The 23,663-nt window shown below is 38.6% G+C and overlaps 1 protein-coding gene across 2 annotated transcripts in view; it reads right to left on the bottom strand.

Annotated features, from left to right (window-relative positions):
* The window catches only part of BCAP29 (B-cell receptor associated protein 29), a 47,927-nt gene extending 25,057 nt beyond the window's left edge, over positions 1 to 22,870 (bottom strand). The window contains exons 1-6 of one of the 2 annotated variants that reach the window (XM_018047226.1): positions 22,695 to 22,717; positions 22,200 to 22,306; positions 16,631 to 16,731; positions 7,923 to 8,073; positions 6,348 to 6,483; positions 1,591 to 1,699 (exon numbers count right to left, since the gene is read on the bottom strand). In XM_018047226.1, coding sequence (XP_017902715.1) covers positions 1,591 to 1,699; positions 6,348 to 6,483; positions 7,923 to 8,073; positions 16,631 to 16,731; positions 22,200 to 22,291 — 589 coding nt within the window. In that variant the 5' untranslated portion in view covers positions 22,292 to 22,306; positions 22,695 to 22,717. Of the gene's footprint in view, positions 1 to 1,590; positions 1,700 to 6,347; positions 6,484 to 7,922; positions 8,074 to 16,630; positions 16,732 to 22,199; positions 22,307 to 22,694; positions 22,718 to 22,764 lie in introns of those variants that run through there. The other variant, XM_018047225.1, reaches the window with a different exon arrangement.

Consider the following 23,663-nt stretch of genomic DNA (forward strand, 5'->3'; position numbering starts at 1 on the left):
ACTAAGCTGGCCAGGGTTAAGAGAGGTAGTATGGCACACAACCTCCTCTTCTCTGCCTTTTATTTCTGTCCTACTCTGCTTACAATTAAAGGAAAAGGATCCTTGGCAGATATTAAAAAAAAGCAGGAATTTAAAATAATTTTTAAACTAATTAAAGGTGTTTTGGAAATAGTCCCTTACATTCTTCGGAAGGATTACCAGCAATATTTTGTGTTGGGTAAAAAAAGAACACTATTTCTCTTCTGAAATGTCTGATTACTAAATTTATTTTCATACAAATGTTAAAACTTCGTGATCGTGTTCCAAATTATTTGGAACTGCAGAAGAGCCAAAAGTACAACTATGAGAAGATTTAGAATTTTGAGCTATACTATACCAAACACACCATCTACCACTTTGTCTGGAAGAGTAAATTATTTTTTAACTTACTGCTTCTAAATGATTTTTTTTTACTTTAAATAAGAAGTAGGAAAGTGACTATACATTTTATATCAGATGAAATACCCTACAGATTTTTTTAAGCAATTAACTTTTATCTTCAGGCTTTCCATTTCAAATGCAAATACATCTTGATGAACTCAACTCTGTCCAAACAATATACATAATCAACAATAGCCAGGTGTATTACAGAAAATTACACTGAGGCCTATTTTTTTTAAATCTAAACTTACAAATGGCATAAAGTTTTTTTATTCAATTACTGAATGTTTTCCAATTTATTTCCAACACAAAGCAGTGGAAGAGATCTGAAATTGGAGAAGGCCTATGCATTGATCACTATCTTGACTCTGCCTGAGAGGTTCCCAGTATCTGGACAACATCAAGGACTATCTGTCATAAGCTGGAATGTTGCTCAGGTGTCAAGCCATCACCTTTGAGGCAGTTTCTTGGATGACATCAGATTTAGAACTTTTCAGTGCTATGCAGCTGCAGGCAATAATAATTTGTTCCTTGTCTAAGAATAAGAAGATACTGAAAGAACTGTTTTTCAAAAAAACAAAAAATGCAGAAGAAATAGCTGCCTTCAGGGAAATGGGAGTTGGGATGTCCTACCCCAAGTCCTTACTGCAATGTATTTTGGAATCAGACACTGAACTCTCTACTGACATCCCAGTCTGTGGCTTACTCTGTCCATATCACTTCTTTCAAGGAACATTTTCCTTATATCTGGCAGGTAGAAAATATTAGGGCTTATCTCAAGCCCTAATATTATAACCTTATCTTATAACCAAAACTTTTCCCCTGTCATTGCTTCTTTTAGCAGCAATGTACTATGATGAAAAACTGTGATAATTTTCCAAATGTATTTACAAGCAACTTTTCAGGAACATAGGTCTTTTGCTAAGGCAGGAACATTTGTATTTACAACACAGATCTGAAACACCTACATGTTTGTCTGTAAAACAGAGCATGTTTCTCTTGGCTGAAACAATGTTTTATCTTCATATTTGAGCAGGAATTTGTAAATAGGTCACCCTTGGTATTTTAGCCAGAAGAACATGTAGCCACTGGTTTTGTTTTAGCAAAAGCAGTGAAGTTTAACAGCATAAAATATGATACTTCTACTTTTGTGCAGGCATACAACGTTACCATCTGAAGCCTTCTTTAATTCAGTTTTCAGTTTTTCTTTGTCTTCTTCTAGTTTTTTATTTTCTGCTTCCAAAACGTGTTCTTCTTCCTTGCCATAGTTTTTCAAGAGCTATCAGAAAAGACAGTTATAGAAAGAAGTAATCTTAGATTGTAATAGACAGACATTTTTTTAGGAAAAGAGCTAAATATCGTATTTTAAATTATTGGCCTTTATTCTTTGTCCTTTTTAGTGCTACATACTTTTTTACAATGTAAACTTCTGTTAACAGAAACCTGGTTTTTGGCAAACACACACACACACACAGAGTTTTTCTACGATTGAAACCTCTGAAATGAAAATAACAAGAGTTTCTGGCTGGGCTACAATTAAAATTATATTTTCAAAAGTATTCAGATAAAACATATCTTTTCTTTAATATGTGATGTTAATCTAAGGAAAAAAATAGTTCTGAGGATAATATTAATTGGAAAGCCTTTATGTTACAACTGCAGAGCGGTCTACTCAGACTAGTTTTATACTGATGATTTGTAAGAAAAACACATGTTTTCAGGATAGAAATGGAGAAGTGGAGTATGACAGGGCCACCTCTATGCTTGGACAATTCTACCTAATTTACATTGAATGGTCTCCAAATTACTTTTATCCAGTTAATCTTTCATAATATTCTTTGTATTTTCAAATCTATTCTGGCTTTTAAAGTGTTTGTTTTATGTTTGTAGCTTATCTTTTCTAGGCAAGAAAAATTAAGATCTGAATAGTAAAATATTTGATTAAAATAAAAACATCATGGGGTAAAAATTTCATAGCCTGGATGGAAATCATCAGTGTTAATAGAAGTAAGTAGCTGACATTAAAAAGAACTTTTTCAGATGTTTAGTTAAAGATGTTAAATTAATGTTTGAAAAACAGAACATGTACATATTGACATGGGTTATTTGACTAAGTAAAAAGGCAGCAATTTGATACAGAAAACCTCAACAGTCAGGAAAAAAAAAAATTAACTCAGGACAATTTAAAATAGACTGACACAGAAAAGAATTTCTACTGTAGGGTGATTTCTTTCCTAATGTAAACTGACATATTAAAACACTGATATATTAAACAAAACAAGAGGAAGTTCTACTTAGCACTGCTACTACTACAAGCAAATATTCTACAATACTATGTAGTATAAGGAGTTAAAATATAACAGAAATACAATCTTTTGCTCTCAGGTTAACTCAGGCGTGAGGAGAAGGCAATGGCAACCCACTCCAGTACTCTTGCCTAGAAAATCCCATGGACAGAGAAGCCTGGAAGGCTGCAGTTCATGGGGTCGCTAGGAGTCGGACACGACTGAGAGACTTCACTTTCACCTTTCACTTTCATGCACTGGAGAAGGAAATGGCAACCCACTCCAGTAGTCTTGCCTGGAGAATCCCAGGGACAGGAGAGCCTGGTGGGCTGCTGTCTATGGGGTCGCACAGAGTTGGACACGACTGAAGCAACTTAGCAAACTCAGGCTAGTGGAAACGATGAGATGAACATAAATACTGTAGCACAAGATCAAATACAATACTGCTGTGCTACAACAGAGATCAGGCAGATCCAAAGGAGGGATTGAAACTCAAATGAATATGTCATCCCAAGAATATTTTTTTAAGAGATAAAGAACTGAAATACTTACTAAAACTGAAGAAGTCTCATATCTTTAACATTTTAAAAAAAAACTTTTTTTTTTTTTAAGAGCGGAGACTAGGAAAAAAAAAATCCCTCTGAATTCTACAGGTCTGTTGACCACTTCAACACAATCCTTGCTATACTTCACTTGAATTCATTTCGCACAGTATTCAGTGATTATCCAAATCGGAAGAGAACCAATGAGTTACAGGAAAGCTTACACTGACTGCCTGAATTAATATGCCACTGACTTGGAAAAGTTGAATTTGGTGTTGGTCTTGTAAATAAGCTTTCACTAATGCACCTATAAACCTGTTCAACTTTATTACTGAATTATTATTATGTGTAACTTAATGCTGGAGGAAGACCAAGAGCCGGGGAATCTGAAATGCTATAGCTACCAGCTACAGTGACGCACATGTAAACTGTCCTGCCCACCTTATCCCACCGGGGTAAGCAGCTGGGAAAAAACAAGTAAGCAGTAAAGCTCCATCACTGTTATTTTAAAGCAGGCATATACAAGTTAATTGGTCTTTCATAAGTATTTCACCCCGTCTCATAGCAGAACGGGGTCCCAAGCACCATCTGCAAGTCATTTCATGGGCTAGCATATGATCAAAGGGAACAAAACAATGTGGTTAAGAGTGTGGATTGTAGAGGAAGGCTACCTGCCTGGATTCAAACCTTAGTTCTGTCTCTTATTAGTGGAATGATTTTATATAAGTCACTTAACCTTTCGGTGCCTCCATTTCTTCATCTATAAAATGCAAATATTAACAGCACCAACCTCTTAGGGTGGTTGCAACAACTCAAAGAGTTAATACCTTACTGTAAAGCCTGTGAACAATGTGAGCTATTATTTATAAACTTGAGACCCAGAACAAATGTGGTGACTTGCCCCAGATCACAATGCTAATTAATTACTGGCAGATTTGGGACTGGCACCCAAATCTCTTGAACTTTAGGGTAAAACACTTTCCACTAGATAATGTGTCTCTTATAGAGAATGAAGAGATGTTTTTACCATTATAAAATGAGATCAAAGGACAAAAAATGAAGCAAATAATATTAACGTACAAAATAAGTCTGACTGTATTGCTGAAACAATGGTGACATACTGTTTGTCTCTGAACACAGAAACACTGACACAGCTTAACGACCAATTGAAAGTTACATGACGTCTATGGACCAAAGCTTTTTTCAAAACAGAACAAAAAAAAGTAAAAATAGAAACCAGTGCTTATTCTTTAAATGTTTCCCTAAAAGATGCTGTTAAAATCTACCCAAAGAAACATTTCTGAATCCTATTTGTGTAGTGGTAATAAGGCAGACATCATAAATAAAACATGGGTTTTTGAACAGGTGTCCATGATACTGTAGCATCAAAACTATTTTTTTTGCAATGAGTTTTCCCTTATTTAATAGGTGTTGGAGAAGACTCTTCCGAGTCCTTTAGACAGCAAGGAGATAAACCTTGTCAATCTTGAAGGAATCAACCCTGAATATTCATTGGAAGGACTGATGCTAAAGCTGACGCTCTAATACTTTGGCCATATGATGTGAAGAATCAACTCATTGGGAAAAAATCTGATGCTGAGAAAGATTGAAGGCAGGAGAAGGGGGTGACAGAGGACGAGTTGGCTGGATAGCATCACCAACTCAATGGACGTGAGTTTGAGCAAACTCCAGAGACAGTGAGGACAGGGAAGCCCAGCGTGCTGCAGTCCATGGGGTGGCGAAGAATCAGACATGATTTAGCAAATGAACAACAACAATAGTTTTAGAGAGCTTTATATTGTTCTAGTTAATAGGTAACTCTTTTAGAATAAAAGGTGATGCTTAGAGTTCTTTCTGTAAGAGGCTGGGCTTTAGGATTTGGGTAATTCTCTACTGTTAGATTTACAACACTTTTTATGTGAAAGTCGCTCAATCTTGTCCAGCTCTTTGCAACCCCATGGATTACGCAGTCCAGGAATTCTCCAGGCCAGAATACTGGAGTGGGTAGCCTTTCCCTTCTCCAGGCGATCTTCCCAATCTAGGGATCAAACACAGGTCTCCCGCATTGCAGGTGGATTCTCTACTAGCTGAGCCACAAGGGTAGTGCAAGAATACTGGAGTGGGTAGCCTACCCCTTCTCCAGCAGATCTTCCCGACCCAGGAATTGAACTGGGGTCTCCTGCATTGCAGGAGGATTCTTTACCAACTGAGCTATCAGGGAAGCCCTTATATAAATATAATTTGATGTAATTTATAATTGATTGCACTTCATTAATCTGTAATAGGGAGATAATCTTATTGCATTATGTTAGGAATTATTTAAAAAAATGTTTCACTTATGAATGGTTCTTTTGACTTTTTTCCCTAAGAGGCAGACTTAGGAAAACTTACAGGTTATAGGGCTTAACATGAACTGAAAACACTCAAGCTATGAGATCTGACTCCTAAATTTTAAAGTTAAGAAAAAAAATACCCAAAGTAATTTTTGTATCTTCCATTTTCTCATTTGTTCTTTTTACTTAACATGGAAAACATCAGTAAATGATTTTCACTCTCCCTGAGTAGCAGGGGAAAGACAGCATAGGGTTCTCAAAGAATTATTAGCAACATAACCCAAATTAAGAGACTGAAAATATTATATGCCATCTTCAATCTATATCAACTATTTTTCTCTGCTTCTTACATAAACATCATTTAAAGAAACACACACACACACACACACACACAACGTCTTAATTGTAATTTAACTGAATGGGAAATGGAAACTTAAGAGAGACTTATTAAAACTTGCCTTATGTTATAAAGTAAAATTAACGGTAATAAAGGAACTAAAATTCATATTCTCAGAACTTTTTCTCCTTGAATCACAGGAAGTAGGTCCAATGGCATTAATCTATTACTGAGGGAAACCGTGAGAACTCAGAAATCTAAAGATAATAAAATACTTCTGGAACAATCATACTGTAGAATTCTGTTATTTATGGTCATTTTCTGCTTATAAAATATAAAAATGCTCTTTTTGAGGCCGAAAAAAATATACCACCCCTTGGGAATACCAAAAAACATTTACACCAGTTTTTAAAAAAAAAAATTTAAATACCCGTTTCAGTCTTTCATTTTCTTCCATGAATTTTTTGGCAGCCTGGTTAATATTTTCTGCTTGACGTTTAAGTACTCCTTTGTTTGACAGCTCTTTTGCCAGCTGAGTGATAAGGGTAACCAGACGTCTCAACACTCTAAGAAAATAAAAAAAATGTCAGAGTAGTGTATAACTAGACTAATCCCCAAGAACTGTGAATTTAAGCACTAATTATTCAGTAACTCCCCTTCAGGTGTGGGTGTGGTAGTATTTAAGCAAGGGAGGATGTTTAAAGAAGTGTGTGTTCAGTCACTCAGTCAAGTCTGACTCCCTGTGACCTCATGGACTGTAGCCTGCCAGGCTCCTCTGTCCACGGCATTCTCTAGGCAAAAATACTGGAGTGGGTTGCCATTTCCTCCTCCAGGGTTTAAAGAAGACAAATACATAATCCAAGTCCTAGTTAAAAGAAGCCTGTGTCTCATTTCTTTGAAATTTTTGCCAGAAGACTAACTTTTAGAATGTGGGTTCAGTGGGACTTACTTATTTTTCTCTGAAGAGGACTTTGGCCAGGAGGAGAAGAAAGAGAATTTTGGACATTGTGGCAGGGCCAGTAAGAAATTATCCCCCTCAGTTCAAAATCTGCTATGTAAAGAGCACTGTGCAGGATTTCCCTTGTGGTCAGTGGTTAACACTTGAGCCCCTGTGCCTCCAATGTAGGGGGCATGGATTCAATCCCTGGCTGTGGAAATAAGATCCCACATGCCTCTTGGTCAAAATAAATAAATAAAAAGAGCATTGTGGAAGGCTGGCTAAACCTAAAAACTACTCTCCTACTTGTATTGATGAGTAACCTCCATTGTTACTAATAGTAATTGTTATCTTCAAGTATCCAATTCAAGAACTGCTAAGTGCTAATTACTATGCCAGGCATCGAGGATATATCGAGGATATAACTGGAAACAAGACAATGGTTCTGCTCTCAAAGAGTTTAGGCTTTAGTTGGGGAGGCGAGAGTTAAAACAGTATTTAATTACAACCATGAGTAATTAAATGACACTTGGAAGAAAAGTATACACACTACACATTCTATGGGAGTGTACAATAGGAGACCTACCTACTTTGGAGAAATGATGGTCACAGGTCTCAGCTTACCTGAGAAAGGAGCTAAGGATGAGTAGAAATTAACCAGGGAGAGAAGGAAGGGAAGAGTGTTTTGGCAGAAGGAAAAGTTGGTGTGAAGACCCTGAAGTAGGAAGGAGTTGGGTACACAAAAGGAACTCAATAAATATTTGTTGCAATAATGAATGACTGAGTTAAGGAGCAGCAAAGGACAGTGTGGGTACAACGGTGGTTTATGTGTCAGAAAAGAGTACAAGAGGAGGCTCCAGAGAGCAGCAGGGGTGAGATCCTGCAGGACCTTATGGGCCTATTAAACCTACAAGCCAGGATTATTATTTGTTATTTGGGTCTGCCATCTGAGTTCTTTCAAATAAGATGTTACTGTGTTAAACAGTACAGAAGAAAAATCTATACTGTAGGTAGAAAAAATGAGAAACATAAATCATGTTCTAAAATTGTGCTTAAAAGAAAACTTACAGCCAGAAAAATAATGAAAATCCAGAAATGTAAAGATTTCTTTGAGACCTGAAGAGTTTCATTTGTGTATGTTCATAGGCAGCAGGTCTGCTGGCTGAGCTCTTCTCAATAGTATGAGTTGAGGAATATTTTCTTACTTCTCTCACAGCATCTATTAAAGAAAAAGAGGAAACACATTGCTTTTGGCTTTTAAGAATACAAGATTACTAATATAATGGAAAGCAGATTTAGCCCAAGTGACCTAACTTTTAGATAATGAACTTTAGCTAGGGGGTCTCTATAATACACGGGAGGATATTATGCTCAAAATAGATGCCAGTGGTAAACTTTGAATGTAACAGTATTTTGCTTTTTCACTATTCATCTAGGAGTTACCATCACTGCACTGTCTCTAGTATCTGGCTACACTGTATTAAAATTAAACCTATTGACAATAACATATATAGGTCATAGGCCATTACAATCAATTCCAGGCTAACCCATTTCTCTTATTGCACTATCATTTTTATTACATCTACTATAATTTTTTACAGTAGAAGTGACAAATAGATTCAAGGGATTAGATCTGGTGCCTGAACTATGGACGAAGGCTTGTGACATTGTACAGGAGGCAGTGATCAAGACCATCTCCAAGGAAAGAAACAGCAAATAGGCAAAATGGTTGTCTGAGGTGGCCTTACAAATAGCTAAGAAAAGACGAGAAGAGAAAGGCAAAGAAGAAAAGGAAACATATACCCATTTAAATGCAGAGTTCCAAAGAAAAGCAAGGAGAGATAGGAAAGCCTTCCTCAGTGATCAATGCAAAGAAATAGAGGAAAATAATAGAATGGGAAATCTCTTCAAGAAAATTAGAGATACCAAGGGAACATTTCATGCAAAGATGAGCACCATAAAGGACAGAAATGGTATGGACCTAACAGAAGCAGAAGATATTAAGACAAGGTGGCAAGAATACACAGAAGAACTGTACAAAAAAGATCTTCATGACCCAGACAACCACGATGGTGTGATCACTCACCTAGAGCCAGACATCCTGGAATGTGAAGTCAAGTGGGCCTTAGAAGCACCACTATGAACAAAGCTAGTGGAGGTGATGGAATTCCAGTTGAATTATTTTAAATCCTAAAGATGATGCTGTGAAAGTGCTGCACTCAATATGCCACCAAAACTGGAAAACTCAGCAGTGGCCACAGGACTGGAAAAGGTTAGTTTTAATTCCAATTTCAAAGAAAGGTAATGCCAAAGAATGTCAAACTACTGCACAATTGCACTCATCTCGCACACTAGCAAAGTAATGTTCAAAATTCTCCAAGCTAGGCTTCAATAGTATGTGAACCAAGAACTTCCAGACGTTCAAGCTGGATTTAGAAAAGGCAGAGGAACCAAAGATTAAATTGCCAACATCCGTTGGATCATCGAAAAACCAGGAGAGTTCCAGAAAAACATCTACTTCTGCTTCATTGACTACACCAAAGCCTTTGACTGTGTGGATCACAACACACTGTGGAAAATTCTTCAAGAGATGGCAATACCAGACCATCTGACCTGCCTCCTGAGAAATCTGTATGCAGATCAAGAAGCAATAGTTAGAACTGGGCGTGGAACAAAGGACTCTTTCCAAACTGGGAAAGGAGTGTGTCAGGGATGTATACTGTCACCCTGCTTATTTAACTTACATGCAGAGTGCATCATGTGAAATGTTGGGTTGGATGAAGCACAAGCTGGAATCAAGATTGCTGGGAGAAATATCAATAGCCTCAGATGTGCAGATGATACCACCCTTATGGCAGAAAGTGAAGAACTAAAAGCCTCTTGATGAAAGTGAAAGAGGAAAGTGAAAAAGCTGGCCTAAAACTCAGCATTCAGAAAGTAAGATCATGGCATCCAGTCTCATCACGTCATGGCAGATAGATGGGGAAACAATGGAAACAGTCACAGACTTTAATTTATTGGGCTCCAAAATCACTGCAGATGGTGACTGCAGCCATGAAATTAAAAGACGCTTGCTCCTTGGAAGAAAAGCTATGACCAACCTAGACAGCATATTAAAAAGCAGAGACATTACTTTGCTAACAAAGGTCTATCTCGTCAAAGCTATGGTTTTTCCAGTAATCATGTATGGATGTGAGAGTTGGACTATAAAGAAAGCTGAGCACCGAGAACTGATGCTTTTGAACTGTGGTGTTAAAGAAGACTTTTGAGAGTCCCTTGGACTGCAAGGAGATCAAACCAGTCCATCCTAAAGGAAATGAATGCTGAATATTCATTGGAAGGACTGATGCTGAAGCTGAAACTCCAATACTTTGGCGATTGGCCACCTGATGTGAAGAACTAATTCATTAAAAAAGATCCTGATGCTGGGCAATGAAGGCAGGAGGAGAAGGGGATGACAGTGGATGAGATGGGTGGATGGCATCACCGACTCAAAGGCCATGAGTTTGAGCAAGCTCCTGGAGTTGGTGGTGGACAGGGAAGCCTGGTGTGCTGCAGTCCATGGGGTCTCAGAGTCGGACACGACTGAGTGACTGAACTGAAGTATTACTCTTTAAAAAAACCCTGAAATATAGTTGATTCACAATGTTTCAGGTATACAGAAGAGTGATTCAGTTATACAGTTATCTTTATTCCTTTTTCAGATTTTTCCCATTATAGGTTATTATACTGAATATAATTCTGTGCTATACAGCGGGTCTTTGTTACTTACCTATCTTATGTATAGGCTACTATTATTTTAAATTATTGAGATTTTAGAAGTATTTGGTTACACTGAGATTTCTACCGGCAAAGATTTGTTGAAATGGGATTGACCTATGGTAGTATATGATCCCTCAAGTGTCCTATGGATGGAACCTGTTACTGATAATGTTCAGAGAGCTGCTCTTTTGATACTTTCAGTTCTGTTAAGTCTCAGATTCAGAGGAATCACTTTTTTTCTAGTAGGAGACAGATTTCAGATTATAGCATCTTTATTTGGTGTACTCTTCGTCATTGGATTCTTATAGTTTCCTGGGAAGGTATCTGCCTTTGATGTCACAAAGACCAGTGGAATGTAAGCAAGTTAGGCTGCTCCTTTCATGTAGTCATAAGCATTTCTAGGGAAGAGTTACTGCCATATAGGAAAGAGATTATAGTTGAAAAACAGCTAATTTTAACCCCTATTTTATTTAATTTTTTTAACAGCACTTTGAGCTAAAATTCACATAACATTTACTCTTAAAAGTGTATTTAGTGGTTTTAAGTATATTCACAAAGTTGTGTAACCAACACCTGAACATTTTCATCAACCCAAACAGAAAGCCCATATCCATTCTTGCCCTCCCTGCACCTCCTGGCAACCACCAATCTACTTTCTGTCTCCATGGATTTGGCTATTATGGACATTTGATATAGATGGAATCATATTTTATGTGTTCTTTTGTGTCTGGCTCCCTTAACCTCGCTTAATATTTTCAAGGTTCATCTATGTTGCAGCAAGTTACATAGATGAACTTGCTTTATTACTTTTTGTAACTGAATAATTCTCTGTTGTACAGCTACACCACATTTGGTTTATCCATTCAAGAGATGATGGATATTTGGATTTTCTCCATTTTTTAGCTATTATGAACCATGCTGTCATGAGGATTCATGTACAAGTTTTTATACTGACATATGTTTTCATTTCTCTTAGTATATAACTATGAGTGGAACTGCTGGATCATATGGTAACTCCCAAGTGGTGCTAGAGGTAAAGAACCTGTCTGCCAATGCAAGAGATGTAAAAGAAGCAGGTTCGATCCCTGGGTTGGGAAGATGTCCTGGAGGAAGGCATGGCAACCCACTTCAGTATTCTTCCCTGGAGAATCCCACAGACAGAGAGAGGTGCCTGGTGGGCTACAGTCCATAGAATTGCAAAGAGCTGGACATGACTGAAGTGACTCAGCACGCATGCATGGTAACTCTATGTTTAACTTTTTGAGGAACTGCCAAACTGTTTTCCCAAAGCAGCTTTACCAGTTTACATTTCCAGTGTAATGTAAATTGGGATGGTTCCTATTTCTCCACATCTTCATCAGCGTTTGTTATTATCTGTCTTTTAGATTATAACTATCCTAGTGAGTATGAAGTGGTATTTCATTGCAATGATAGTGAGTTTTCTAACTGAAAAAAAAAATCGTTTATTTCCATTTTCTTTAATTCCTTCTAACAATGTTTTTGTAGCTTTAAGCGTTGAGATCTTGTACATCCTTTATAAAGTTCTTTTCTAAAAACAAGAAGTTTTTAGGTTTCTTGTTGTACTTATAAAATTAATTTAAAAATTTTCAATTTTGAATTGTTGCTTATAGCATAGAAATGCACTTCATTTTGTATATTGACCTTGTATTTTGCAATGCACTACATTTCTTTGACACAGTATTTTTCTTGTAGACATTTTAGGATTTTCTAAATAAATAATCGTGTCATCTTCAAATGACTTTTACTTTTTAATTTAAAATCTTAACGCTTTGTATATTTTTCTTAATATTATCTCGGTTAGAAAATCTATTACTTAACTGAACAAAAATAGTCAAAGTGAATACCCTTGCTTTGTTCCCAACCTTACGGGGCTAAGTTTCAATATCTGACTAAGGATGATGCTAGCTCTAGGCTTTTGTAGATGCTCTTCATCAGAACGAGGGAGCTTCCTTCTATTTGTAATTTGCTAATTAAAAATAATTCGATGTTTGTATATACTGTAAAATAGTTATAAGTCCATCACCATACAGTTACAGAATTTCTTTTTTCTTGTGATGCAAAATTTCTTTCAACATCTACTCTCCTAGCAATTTTCAAACGTGCAATAGAGAATTATTAACGAAGTCACCATGCTGTTCATTATATCTCTATGACTTATTTATTTTATAACTGGAATCTTATATGTCTTGACTCCCTTTACCTATATTGCCCACCCCTACCCGTGGCAACCACCAATCTGTCCCCTGTATCTATGAGTTTGATTTCATTTTTTAAGATTCCACATATGAATGAGATCTTACAGTATTTGTCTTTCACTTAGCATAATGTCCTCAAGGTCAATTTATGTGGACACAAAAGGCAAGATTTCCTTTTTTTCTGGTCATTTCTAAGATTGCCTCAAAACAATAAGAGCATGCCAACCACTACAAAAACAACTGAAAAAAAAAAGTCTTTATGAATTATTTTGAGCAGACCAGAGGAACCAAACAGTACTTTGAAGTCATTGTTGTTTTCCTTGTTGTTTAGTTGCTAAGTTGTGTCTGAATCTTGTGACCCCATGAACTGTAGCCCGCCTGGCTCCTCTATCCATATGGGATTTCACAGGCAAGAATACTGGAGTGGGTTGCCATTTCCTTCTCCAGGGGATCTTCCCAACCAGGGACAGAACCTGTGTCTCCTACATTGGCAGGTGGATTCTCTGCTTTACTGAGCCACCTGTGAAGTGGCTACTACTTGGCAATTAAAACAGGAATAACACTCCTGGACCCATTATGCAGAAATGCTAAAGATTAAGCAGTACTACCCAAGGAAAACACAAACCCATTAGTAGAATGCACTGCTTGCATAATAATAAAGAAACTGTGTCTGAAAAGTGGGATGGGGGGCAACAATAAGAGGAGGATGTGACACTTGGTCAATTTGCAGATCATCTTTTTGTGGGATCAGTTCTGTAAGTGTTCAAATTCCCGAGAAGCATTTCTGCTGACACTAAATAAACTCTCCTGGATTTCCTACTTCATTTCTGCCTGTTCCAACTTGCTAAAACATACGTTTCAGGTAGAATTGGCTCTAGGAACATAAACATCTAGTAATGACTATTAGACCAGCAAGAAAAAAATTCCAAAATAAAAGATGAATTATGCTGAGTAATTCAAACCTACTGGGTCTGCATTATTTGCACCAATGTCATTTTAGTGGATGAGAACAGTGGACTATGTACTTTACATATGTAACTGCATGTTATTCTTTCAACACCTCAGTGAAGTAGGTGTTATTCCCCTGTTGTGAGATGGAAACACTGAGGCTTCATGGGTAAGTTCCTGTTTGACTGTCTTTATCATCCAGGGTTAACGGCCCCACATTAATCATCCATAATGTTCCTATTCTCTGAGAGTTAATTACTTTCCCTGCCCATAGATCTAGGCTCCTGCCAGCAGCCATGATTCTGCTCTGTGATCCTGGCCCCTTGCCATAGCTTCTCAGATGAGGATTGGATAGCCAGTGTTAGCTGGTCAGATTTTTTCTTCCTTAGAATTGGAATTTAGAAATGGCTAGTTAATCCTCCGATATGGCTGGCATGACAAAACTTAGCAGCTGTATATAATTCTGGCCTGGAAATTGAGTATCAGAGCCTGCAGAGATAAGGAAGAAGAAGTAGACTGAGGGAGAAATACAGGGACACTAAAAGGACACTTCACTTCCTATGAATTTGGCTTCCTTCATTTTTCGGGCCACACTGAAACAACCCTATATTTTAATTTTCCCTTTCATGCTCAAGTGAGCTGATGCTGTTTTCTGATTTATGTAACCAAAAGAACCTTGGCTAAAGTTGTCATTCTTTATATGGCTATGTGGCAGTTTTCAGTAGAAACTCTTGTGATAATTTTAGAGTTAGTAGGACACAGTACACTCTTAGAGCTACTAAGAGCTGTGGAGATTATTTCCTCTATTTTGCAAATGGCTAAACCAAACTCAGATGAAATGACATTCCAAAGGTCATTTAGTTAGCTGGTGACAAAGTTGGAACTTGGTTTTCCTTATTGTTTTTCACCTGCTTGGTGTGATTTTTTCTATGGCTAGAGATTCAATCAGTAACATTAAGAACATACCATGAGACAAACACAATTTGAAATGAATGAACTGCAAATCCATTCACATCCTGATGCACTGACTTACTCATACCTTCTCATGCCATTTATTTCCAGTTTATAAAGAGGATTCCCCTGCAGAGGTTAGTAATATGGAAGATGAGAAACATTTTCTCACAAGAGCGTGGCACACATGCTGGTTATGGCCTCAGGCTGACACCTGGGAAACCTGCCTAACTCACAACACAACTCTGAGCAAATTCTGAGGGACAACACACTGCAGTGGTATCAAAAGCTGAATTGCCAAGAAGTAGCTGGGTGATCTGACAAGTTACATAATCTCTCTGAGCTCAGTTCTTAAAAGCTCCTAAAAAGCATGGCAATTTACTCCTAAAAAGCATGGCAATTATTTTGACTCATGGAATTTCTAATTTGACAAAAACCTTAAAAGTCTACTTCAAGAGAAAAGTAGTGTCTGGGATGTTGCAATACCTCTGCCAGCATCTGGACAAACATAAAGGAGGCCTGTCACCAAGGGACAGGATTTATACCCATGGCAAGAAGCTGAATCACCCTGGCATCAAGGGAGATATTTTGACTATTAAGAGTTTTCTACTGAAGACCTATAATTAAATGGGGAAATGATGGAAAAACCTGCACGTTTTTGAGACAGACATCGAACCCCTGACTAGGTGAAAGAGGTTAACTGTATGCTGCAAACAAGCATGTAGACCCTAGACTGGCTGGAAACAGAAGGTTGATAATGCTGACTCCCACCTGCCTCCCACCAACCCCTGAAAGGATGTCCACAAGCTGATCACGCCCTCTTTGAAATATTACTATAAAACTCCTCACTACCCCTTCTAGGTTGGGACATGTAGTTTGGAGGGCATTAGCCCACTGTGGCCCCCTCTGCCTGACAAAGCAAATAAAGCTATTCTTTTCCACTTAAAAAAAAAGTCTGCTTCTAATTTCTAAGGTACTTGTTATGAAAATTTCAAACATACTGAAAAACTAGTACAATAAACATCCATATTTCCACTACCTAGATTTAACAATTGTTAGCATTTGCCATACTTGCTTTTTTTTTTTAACCAACTGAAATTAAGTTGTAAATATCATGAGACTTTACTTCTATGTATTTCAGCATGCAATGCCTAAGCATAAGGATGTAATCCTATGTAACCAGTGTTGGTAAACTTTTTCTGTAAAGAGCAGGTTGTGTATGTTAGGCTACACGGTCTCTGTTTCCACTACTGCACTCTGTAGTTGTTCATACATAGATAACACATAAACAGAATGGCATGGTATGTTCCAATAAAACTTTATTTACCAAAATAGGCAACTGGTCTGCAGGTTATAGGTTGCTGACTTCTTTTATATAATAATAACATTGATATCATAAATTAAGTTAACAAAAACTAATAAACAGTCTATATTCAAATTTTTGCTGTAGGATGCAAATGTCTGTGCTATAGTTGTCTTTCAACCAGGGTCCAATCAAGATTCACAGTCTGCATCTAAAACTTCTTTTGAGGGCCACTGCTCTGTTTGTCTCCCAAACAGTTAAACCTGTGCATAACTAAGACACCACAATAACAAAGGACTGTATAACTGCTAATTCTGCAAACTAGGCTATGCATCGCAGCATTTAAATCTTAAAACAACATAAAAGAGATTAAGAACTACTGTACTCTGATGCAATTTATGCTTGTATATATATAACTAATAATATCTATCAACATATCAATTATCTACTCCACATACTATCATATACTATACGAAGTCAACTGTATACCAATGGCAGCATCAAATTAATTAAAAACCAATCAATAATAATAATTCATTAATGATAATATAAAAAATTATAGTTAAGCTTAGTCAAAGGAGGACACTAGTACTTACCTAGAAACAGAACAATCAATAGGATTATAATAGTAAGAAAAGCCTTGTTCCAGAAACTTGCAATTTTACCCCAAACGCTAAAGGAAAATATCTTCTGCCATCTGTAAAGCAATACAATTGCATCAGGTGTAAAAAGTCAAGAGAATACTTTGAAATACTTTCTAAATACTAAATTAACATTTTGGCAATTGTGTAGTGAGTGAAAAGAACTACGGAAATTTAATTTTTTGTCATGTAAGAGAATTGTCAATTCTTATCAATAAGAATATTTCATGAAATAAAGAACAACTTTCAAATTTAATAATAATCCCACATTTGATTATCTTCTGTCTGGTGGCTTAAATATTCTTAAGTAAAAGTAACTTCTAAAGTAAATACACATGATCAAAACCTTAAATAGGAATTCTCACAGTAAAAATGTTAAATTACTGATAGAAGTTATCACTTTATATCATTTTCCTTATCAGGATAATAACTCAGAAATAACAAAGATCTATTGTTCCAACAACTAATAACACTTCAGGGTTAAGGGGTCTGACTTTCTACACTATTTACTTTTATAATTAAAAAAATAGATGAAGTTTCAATGTCTACTCCAAGTAAAAAAGTTTTTCTCCTTTTACCATAAGGAAATTAAGAAAATCATTGGGCTATTATATACACATTGAATCACTGAGCTATTACATACACATTAAATCACTGAGCTGTTCTACAATGTGTATGTAATACTGTGTATTACATACATAGTAAAGAGTAAAAATCTTAAATATATAGCTTGAAAGGGAATTCCCTGGCGGTCCAGTGGTTAGGACTCTGCACTTTCACTGCCGAGTGCCCAGTTTCAATCCCTGGTTGAGTAACTAAGATCCCACAAGATGCATGGCGTGGCAAAAAAGGAAAAAAAAAAATCTATCTATCTATCTATCTATCTATCTATATATCTTAAGGGATTTTTATGTGTGTTTATACCCAAGTAATTATATTCAGATCATTACTTGAACACAGAGAAAATGAAATAGGGAAACAGTCTAGATGGAATGAACAATATGAGCAAAGACACATAGGTAAGAAAGCATGAGTTATCAATGGCAAAGAGTGACAAAGTAATTTATCACACAACTGAAAAGGTAACAAATTTCACACAAGGGCATTTTAAATGAGTAACACATTAACTGAGTCCAAAGGAGATATATAAAGATAAGCACTTAAGTAAACTTCAAATTTCCTTTCATGGACCACAGCGTTTTAGTGGCGTGTGGGCCACTACACAAGTGTAGTGTGAAGTCGCTCAGTTGTGTCCGACTCTTTGTGACCCCATGGACTGTAGCCTACCAGGCTCCTCTGTCCATGGGATTTTCCAGGCAATAGTCCTGGAGTGGATTGCCATTTCCTTCTCCAGGGGATCTTCCCAACCCAGGGATCGAACCTGGGTCTCCCACATTGTAGACAGACGTTTTACAGTCTGAGCCACCAGGGAAGTCCTCACACAAGTGTAGGGCTTGTGTAATTCAATGAAGCCATGAGCCATGCCGTAAAGTGCCACCAAAGATGGACGGGTCACCGTGAAGAATTCTGACAAAACGTGGTCAACTGGAGGAAGAAATGACAAACCTCTCCAGTATTCTTGCTGCAAGGACCCCATAAACAGAATGAAAAGGAAAAAAGGATATGACACCGGAAGATGAGCGCCACCTCCCCGCCACTCCCCTGGTTGAAAGGTATCCAATATGCTAATGGGGAAGAGCAGAGGGCAATTACTAATAGCTAAAGAAAGAATGATGTAGCTGGGCCAAAGCAGAAATGACACTCAGTTGTGGATGTGTCTGGTGGTGAAAGCAAAGTGGGATACCGTAAAGAACACTGCATAGGAACCTGGAATGTTAGATCCATGAATCAAGGTAAAATGGACGTGGTCAAGCAGGAGATGCCAAGAGTGAACATCCACATTTTAGGAATGAGTGAAATAAAATGGATGGGAATGGGTGAATTTAATTCAGATGACCATTATATCTATGTGGGCAAGAATCCCTTAGAAAAAAGGGAGTAGGCCTTCAGAATCAACAAAAGAGTGAAATGCAGTACTTTGGTGAAATTTCAAAAACGAGAGAATGATTTCCAAGGCAAACCATTCAACATAACAGTATTCAAGTCTATGCCCCAACCACTAAATGCCAAAGAAGCTGAAGCTGCGTAGTACTATGAAGACCTTCTAAAACTAACACCAAAAGAAACAATATGCTTTTCATCATAGGGGACTGGAATGCAAAAATAAGAAGTCAAGAGACACCTGAAGTATTAGGCCAAACTTGCCTTGAAGTACAAAATGAAGCAGGGCAAAGGCTGACAGAGTTTTGTTAGGAGAACACACTGGTCATAGCAAACACCCTTTTCCAACAACACAAGAGATGACTCTACACATGGAATCATCAGATGGTCAATACCAAAATCAGGCTGATTATTTTCTTTGCAGCCAATGATGGAGAAGCTCTGTGCATGCTCAGTCGCTCAGTTGTTTCCGACTCTTTTGCTACCCTGTGGACTGTAGCCCCCCAGGCTTTTCTATTGCAGCAAGTGAGTTCAGTAGTTGTGGCTTGCAGGGTATAGAACGCAGGCTCAGTAGTCGTGGTGCATGGAGGACTAAACCCGTGTCCCCTGAACTGGCGAGCAAGATTCTTATTTACTGTGCCACCAGAGAAGTCCCTAAAGATTATGTTTTGAAAACAACTCTAATAATAACCTGAAGTTTGTGGGGAGACAGAGTTGATATGGATGTAGTTTCTTTTGCCTCTTTGATTCCTACTCCAAGAATACTGTTCAAATTTTACATTACAAAAATTTGTATTTTTACAAAGAGAACTAGCAATACCTTGCTGCTAAGTGCTAAGTCGCTTCAGTCGTGTTCGACTCTGTGCGACCCCATAGACGGCAGCCCACCAGGCTCCCCTGTCCCTGGGATTCTCCAGGCAAGAATACCGAAGTGGGTTGCCATTTCCTTCTCCAATGCATGAAAGTGAAAAGTGAAAGTGAAGTCTCTCAGTCGTGTCTGACTCCTAGCTACCCCATGGACTGCAGCCTACCAGGCTCCTCTGTCCATGGGATTTTCCAGGCAAGAGTACTGGAGTGGGGTGCCATTGCCTTCTCCTTGACCTAGGTCCAAATGTAAATTCACATTTCAAGTAAATCAACAGTATAAAAGGGAACACAAAAGGAGACCCACCCCCACCAGACGGAACAATCGGCAGTTTATAAGGGTTGATTTAAGGAAAAGCTAATAACAGCTACTATATAGAGTCCTTACTATACTTCCCTTCTAAGCACTTTTACATGGCTTAGCTCATTTAATTACCACAACCACCATATGAGGTGGATACTAGTATTACCTCCATTTTACAGATGAGGAAACTGGCCAGAGATGGTAAATAACTTGCCCAAAGTCATACAGTAGCATGCAGAGTTTTGATATAATCCCAGGCAGTCTACTCTGAATATGTGTCTTTCACTAGTGGGTTATGTAAGAAAAAAAAGAGTAGATTGCCAAAGCATGAAGCCTTTTCTTTGAAGAGTAAGGTGATTACACATGTAAAAGGATAAAAAGATGTGAATACACACAAGGACACATTGTAAATGATCTGTGGACATACATATATACACATACACCATGTTTTTCTAGTGTATATTTGTCCAAGAGGATATATTTATATAATGTGTATACATGTACTCAAATCTACCAAATAGCTACTTTATCAGGCTAGAAAAAAATATATATTTGATAAGAAGAAAAAGATCCATAATCTAGAAACCATTTAGAGGGAGAAAAGATCAACTGACAAAAAAATATTTTTTTCTGCAAATCCTAAAGTTTTATGTTAGATGTTTATAAATTACATCTTTCTTTCTCTTAAATATAGGCTTCTACTGTTGCAAGTATTACCAAAAAGTTGAAAAGGGTCTTACTGAGGATTTGAAACAAAATCAACAGGATGAGAGACAAGGTGATGAAATAGAAAGAGCACTAGACTGAAAGGCAGATTCTTGTCTTGAATCTGCAAAGCTCAACTAGATGACCTTAGGCCACCTTCTCATAGAATGAACAGGTTGAATAAAGTTCAAAAATCTCAAAAGTCCCCCTCCTATAATTCTATTTTTTCTTTCATAAGCAAGAAAATAGTGATGGCACAGCTGAGAGATAAAAATGGAAATGAGTAGAGATCCAGGCAGGTAAGAAGAAAGTTAAAAGTTGTGGAAGATTACTGGACTCTGAAGATGAACCAACCTGTCCACAGGGCAGGAAGAGAAACGCAGATGCAGAAAACAGCCTTCTGGACACAAGGTCAGGGTGGGGGTGGGGTAAGGGGTGAATTCAGAGATTGGGATTGATTTATATATTCACTACCACTCATCAAGTAGCTAGCTAGTGGGAACATGCTAAAGCACAGGAAGCTCAGCTCAGTCCTCTGTGATGATTCAGATGGGTAAGAAAAGGGGGTGGGGTGGGAGAGAGGCCCAAGAGGGAGGGAACATATGTATACATACAGGTGACTGACCACAATATTGTAAAGCAACTGTACCCCAATAAAAAAAAAAGATAAAAACTTTCATAAGTCTCTTCAAGTCAAGGACTCTGACTAAATTTCAGTGGGTTATCTGTAGGATCAATTAATGAAAGATTTTCTTTTACATGAACAAATGTGCTGCAATATTTTTACACAAGAGTATTTCATCATTCACACTGCCAAGTCTGGATCTAACACCGAACTCCTAAAAAGTAGGTTACAATAGGGGTGGAGAGAGTTAAGGGTACAACTGAAATCCTACTGAAAGACCTTTGATGGTCTTTTGCTAAGAAACTGTTAAGGAATGGTTCTGATACTTTGCATATTCGGCACTTTTAATTTATACTCATTAATTCTGCATGGAGATAAGGCAGTAAAACTGCCATTAAATGAATACAAATAAATTATGTAAGACCAAAACTAAGAATCATTTATTGGCTTAAGTTCCCAAATTGTCTTTCCACTGCCCCAGTGAAATATTTCTGCATCATGGTGTACTGTAAACATCATTTATCCATTTACTTTTATTTGGCTCCTATTCTAACTCAGGGCAATAAAAGTAAAAGCTAACAAGACATGTAAAAAGGATGACCATCACTTTATTACATCTATAATTCACCAAAAGGAAGGGGGACGAGGACCTTCTCCTTTCAGAAGGGAGGGGGAAAAGTTAGCTGTACATATGTGTGTGCTCATTCACTCAGTCGTGTCTGACTCTGTGCTATCCCATGGACTGCAGCCCCCCAGGCTCCTCTGTCCATGGAATTCTCCTGGCAAGAATACTGGAGTGGGTTGCCATGCCCTTCTCCAATTTGTATATATAATAAAAAGCTTTATGAAGTGATACTTTAATATGGTCATTAGCTATTACTTAATTGCCGTGTGAATTTATTTTTAAAGAGCGCCTTTTATAGAATCAGCACTGAAATTCTTTTAAGAAAACTTTTTCCGTAACACACTCAACAGTCTAAAGAGCTCATCATATATGTTGCTGTAACGATTTGGAGGGTTCCTACCTCTGAGGAGGAATAAAAGGTAGACAGAAGATTAAAATGAGTCCTATTTCAGCGTAAAGAAAAGTTGCAACTGCCGCCCATTGGAGTGTCATTGTTTGTCTTCACACCTAAATAGAGAAACACTTATTTCACTCAGTTGCCTTTCAAAGAAAATTCGGTTTAAGGAGAGGCCCTTGGGGCGCGAGGTTTCCGTCCTGGAGGTATCCGGGGGTCCGACACTCCCCTAAATGGGAGGCGCCCGGCAGTGACCCGGGGCGGGGAGGGGAAAGGGGAGAGGAAGGAGCCGGTCGAGGGTGGGCCCAGAGGCCCGGGTCGGCACCTCCCCGGCGAGCCTTACGGAACCGGCCAGGCGGCACCGTGGTCTCGCTTTCGGTCCAGGTTCACGGCGTCAGCTGCCCAACGCCACCCTCCGCTAACGCCCGAGCCCGGTCCCCACCCCCGCCCCCGCTTCGCTCCGCGAACGCGCCGAGGGAAGGGCCGGCCCCGCGGACCAACCGCGGCGACAGCAGCGCGACCCCGCGCCCCACGCCGCCTGGAGGCCCGCGGGGCTCTCGCCCAGCCTTACCCCGCCTGCGGCCGCCTGGCTCCCCGCGCTGCTCCGCGGCCGCCGACGCGCGGGACGTCACACGCCGCGGCGGGGGGAGGGGAGCGTGCCCCACCCCCGCCACCCCCGCCGGACCCTTCCCGAGCTTCGGCCTCGGGTGCGGGGCCCGGCTGACACGCCAGGCGGTGCGAACGCGATGAGGAGCATTAACTGGTTTCTAGTTGGGCGGTGGAGTTACGGGCTGACGGAGACTCTTCGATCTGCTGCTTAGGGGCTCCCAAGGGCAACGTCTTCTGAGGAGCCAGCTTAACATTTCTAATAAAGTGTGGTTTGGGTGGAAGGCGTGCGGTTAACCCACGTTTTGAAAGAGCTTGTGGGGTCCGGCGAGAGAGAGTGGCATCGGAGCGAGCGAGTTAGACAGGGTGCTGCCAATTTAGTGACCGTGGTTAAAACACTCCTTCCTGGTCCGTAGTTTACTGTGGACAATTTCGTTGGCCGGAACAAGCTAGAAGTTACATATTAGAAAGGCCAGGATCTGGTGATTGTGCCGCATTCTCTGAAAATGTAGGGGAATCGGTAGCGTCCAACATTTCATGTAAGGGTTTCCCCTTTTGTCCATGGGCTCGGAAGAGGAAACACACTTTGGAAAGGTAGCCGTGGGTACGGCTACCTTTTTTCAATTACTCTTTTCCGGGATTCAGATTACGTGAATACACTCAAATTATGACAGTTTTTTACCCCAATATTAACAACATATTAGAAATGCACATCAAACTATTCTCCTGTAGAGGATTATTTTGGGAACATTAAATAAATGGTAAAAATGAGAGGTGGTTATTGAATATAAAAACATTGAAGTCAGTGTTTTCTCTTTGTCACAAATATAGACAACATAGGTTAACATAGGAAACAAAAAATGA

Source organism: Capra hircus, chromosome 4 (genome assembly GCF_001704415.2).
Source record: "Capra hircus breed San Clemente chromosome 4, ASM170441v1, whole genome shotgun sequence".
Lineage (NCBI taxonomy): Eukaryota > Metazoa > Chordata > Mammalia > Artiodactyla > Bovidae > Capra > Capra hircus.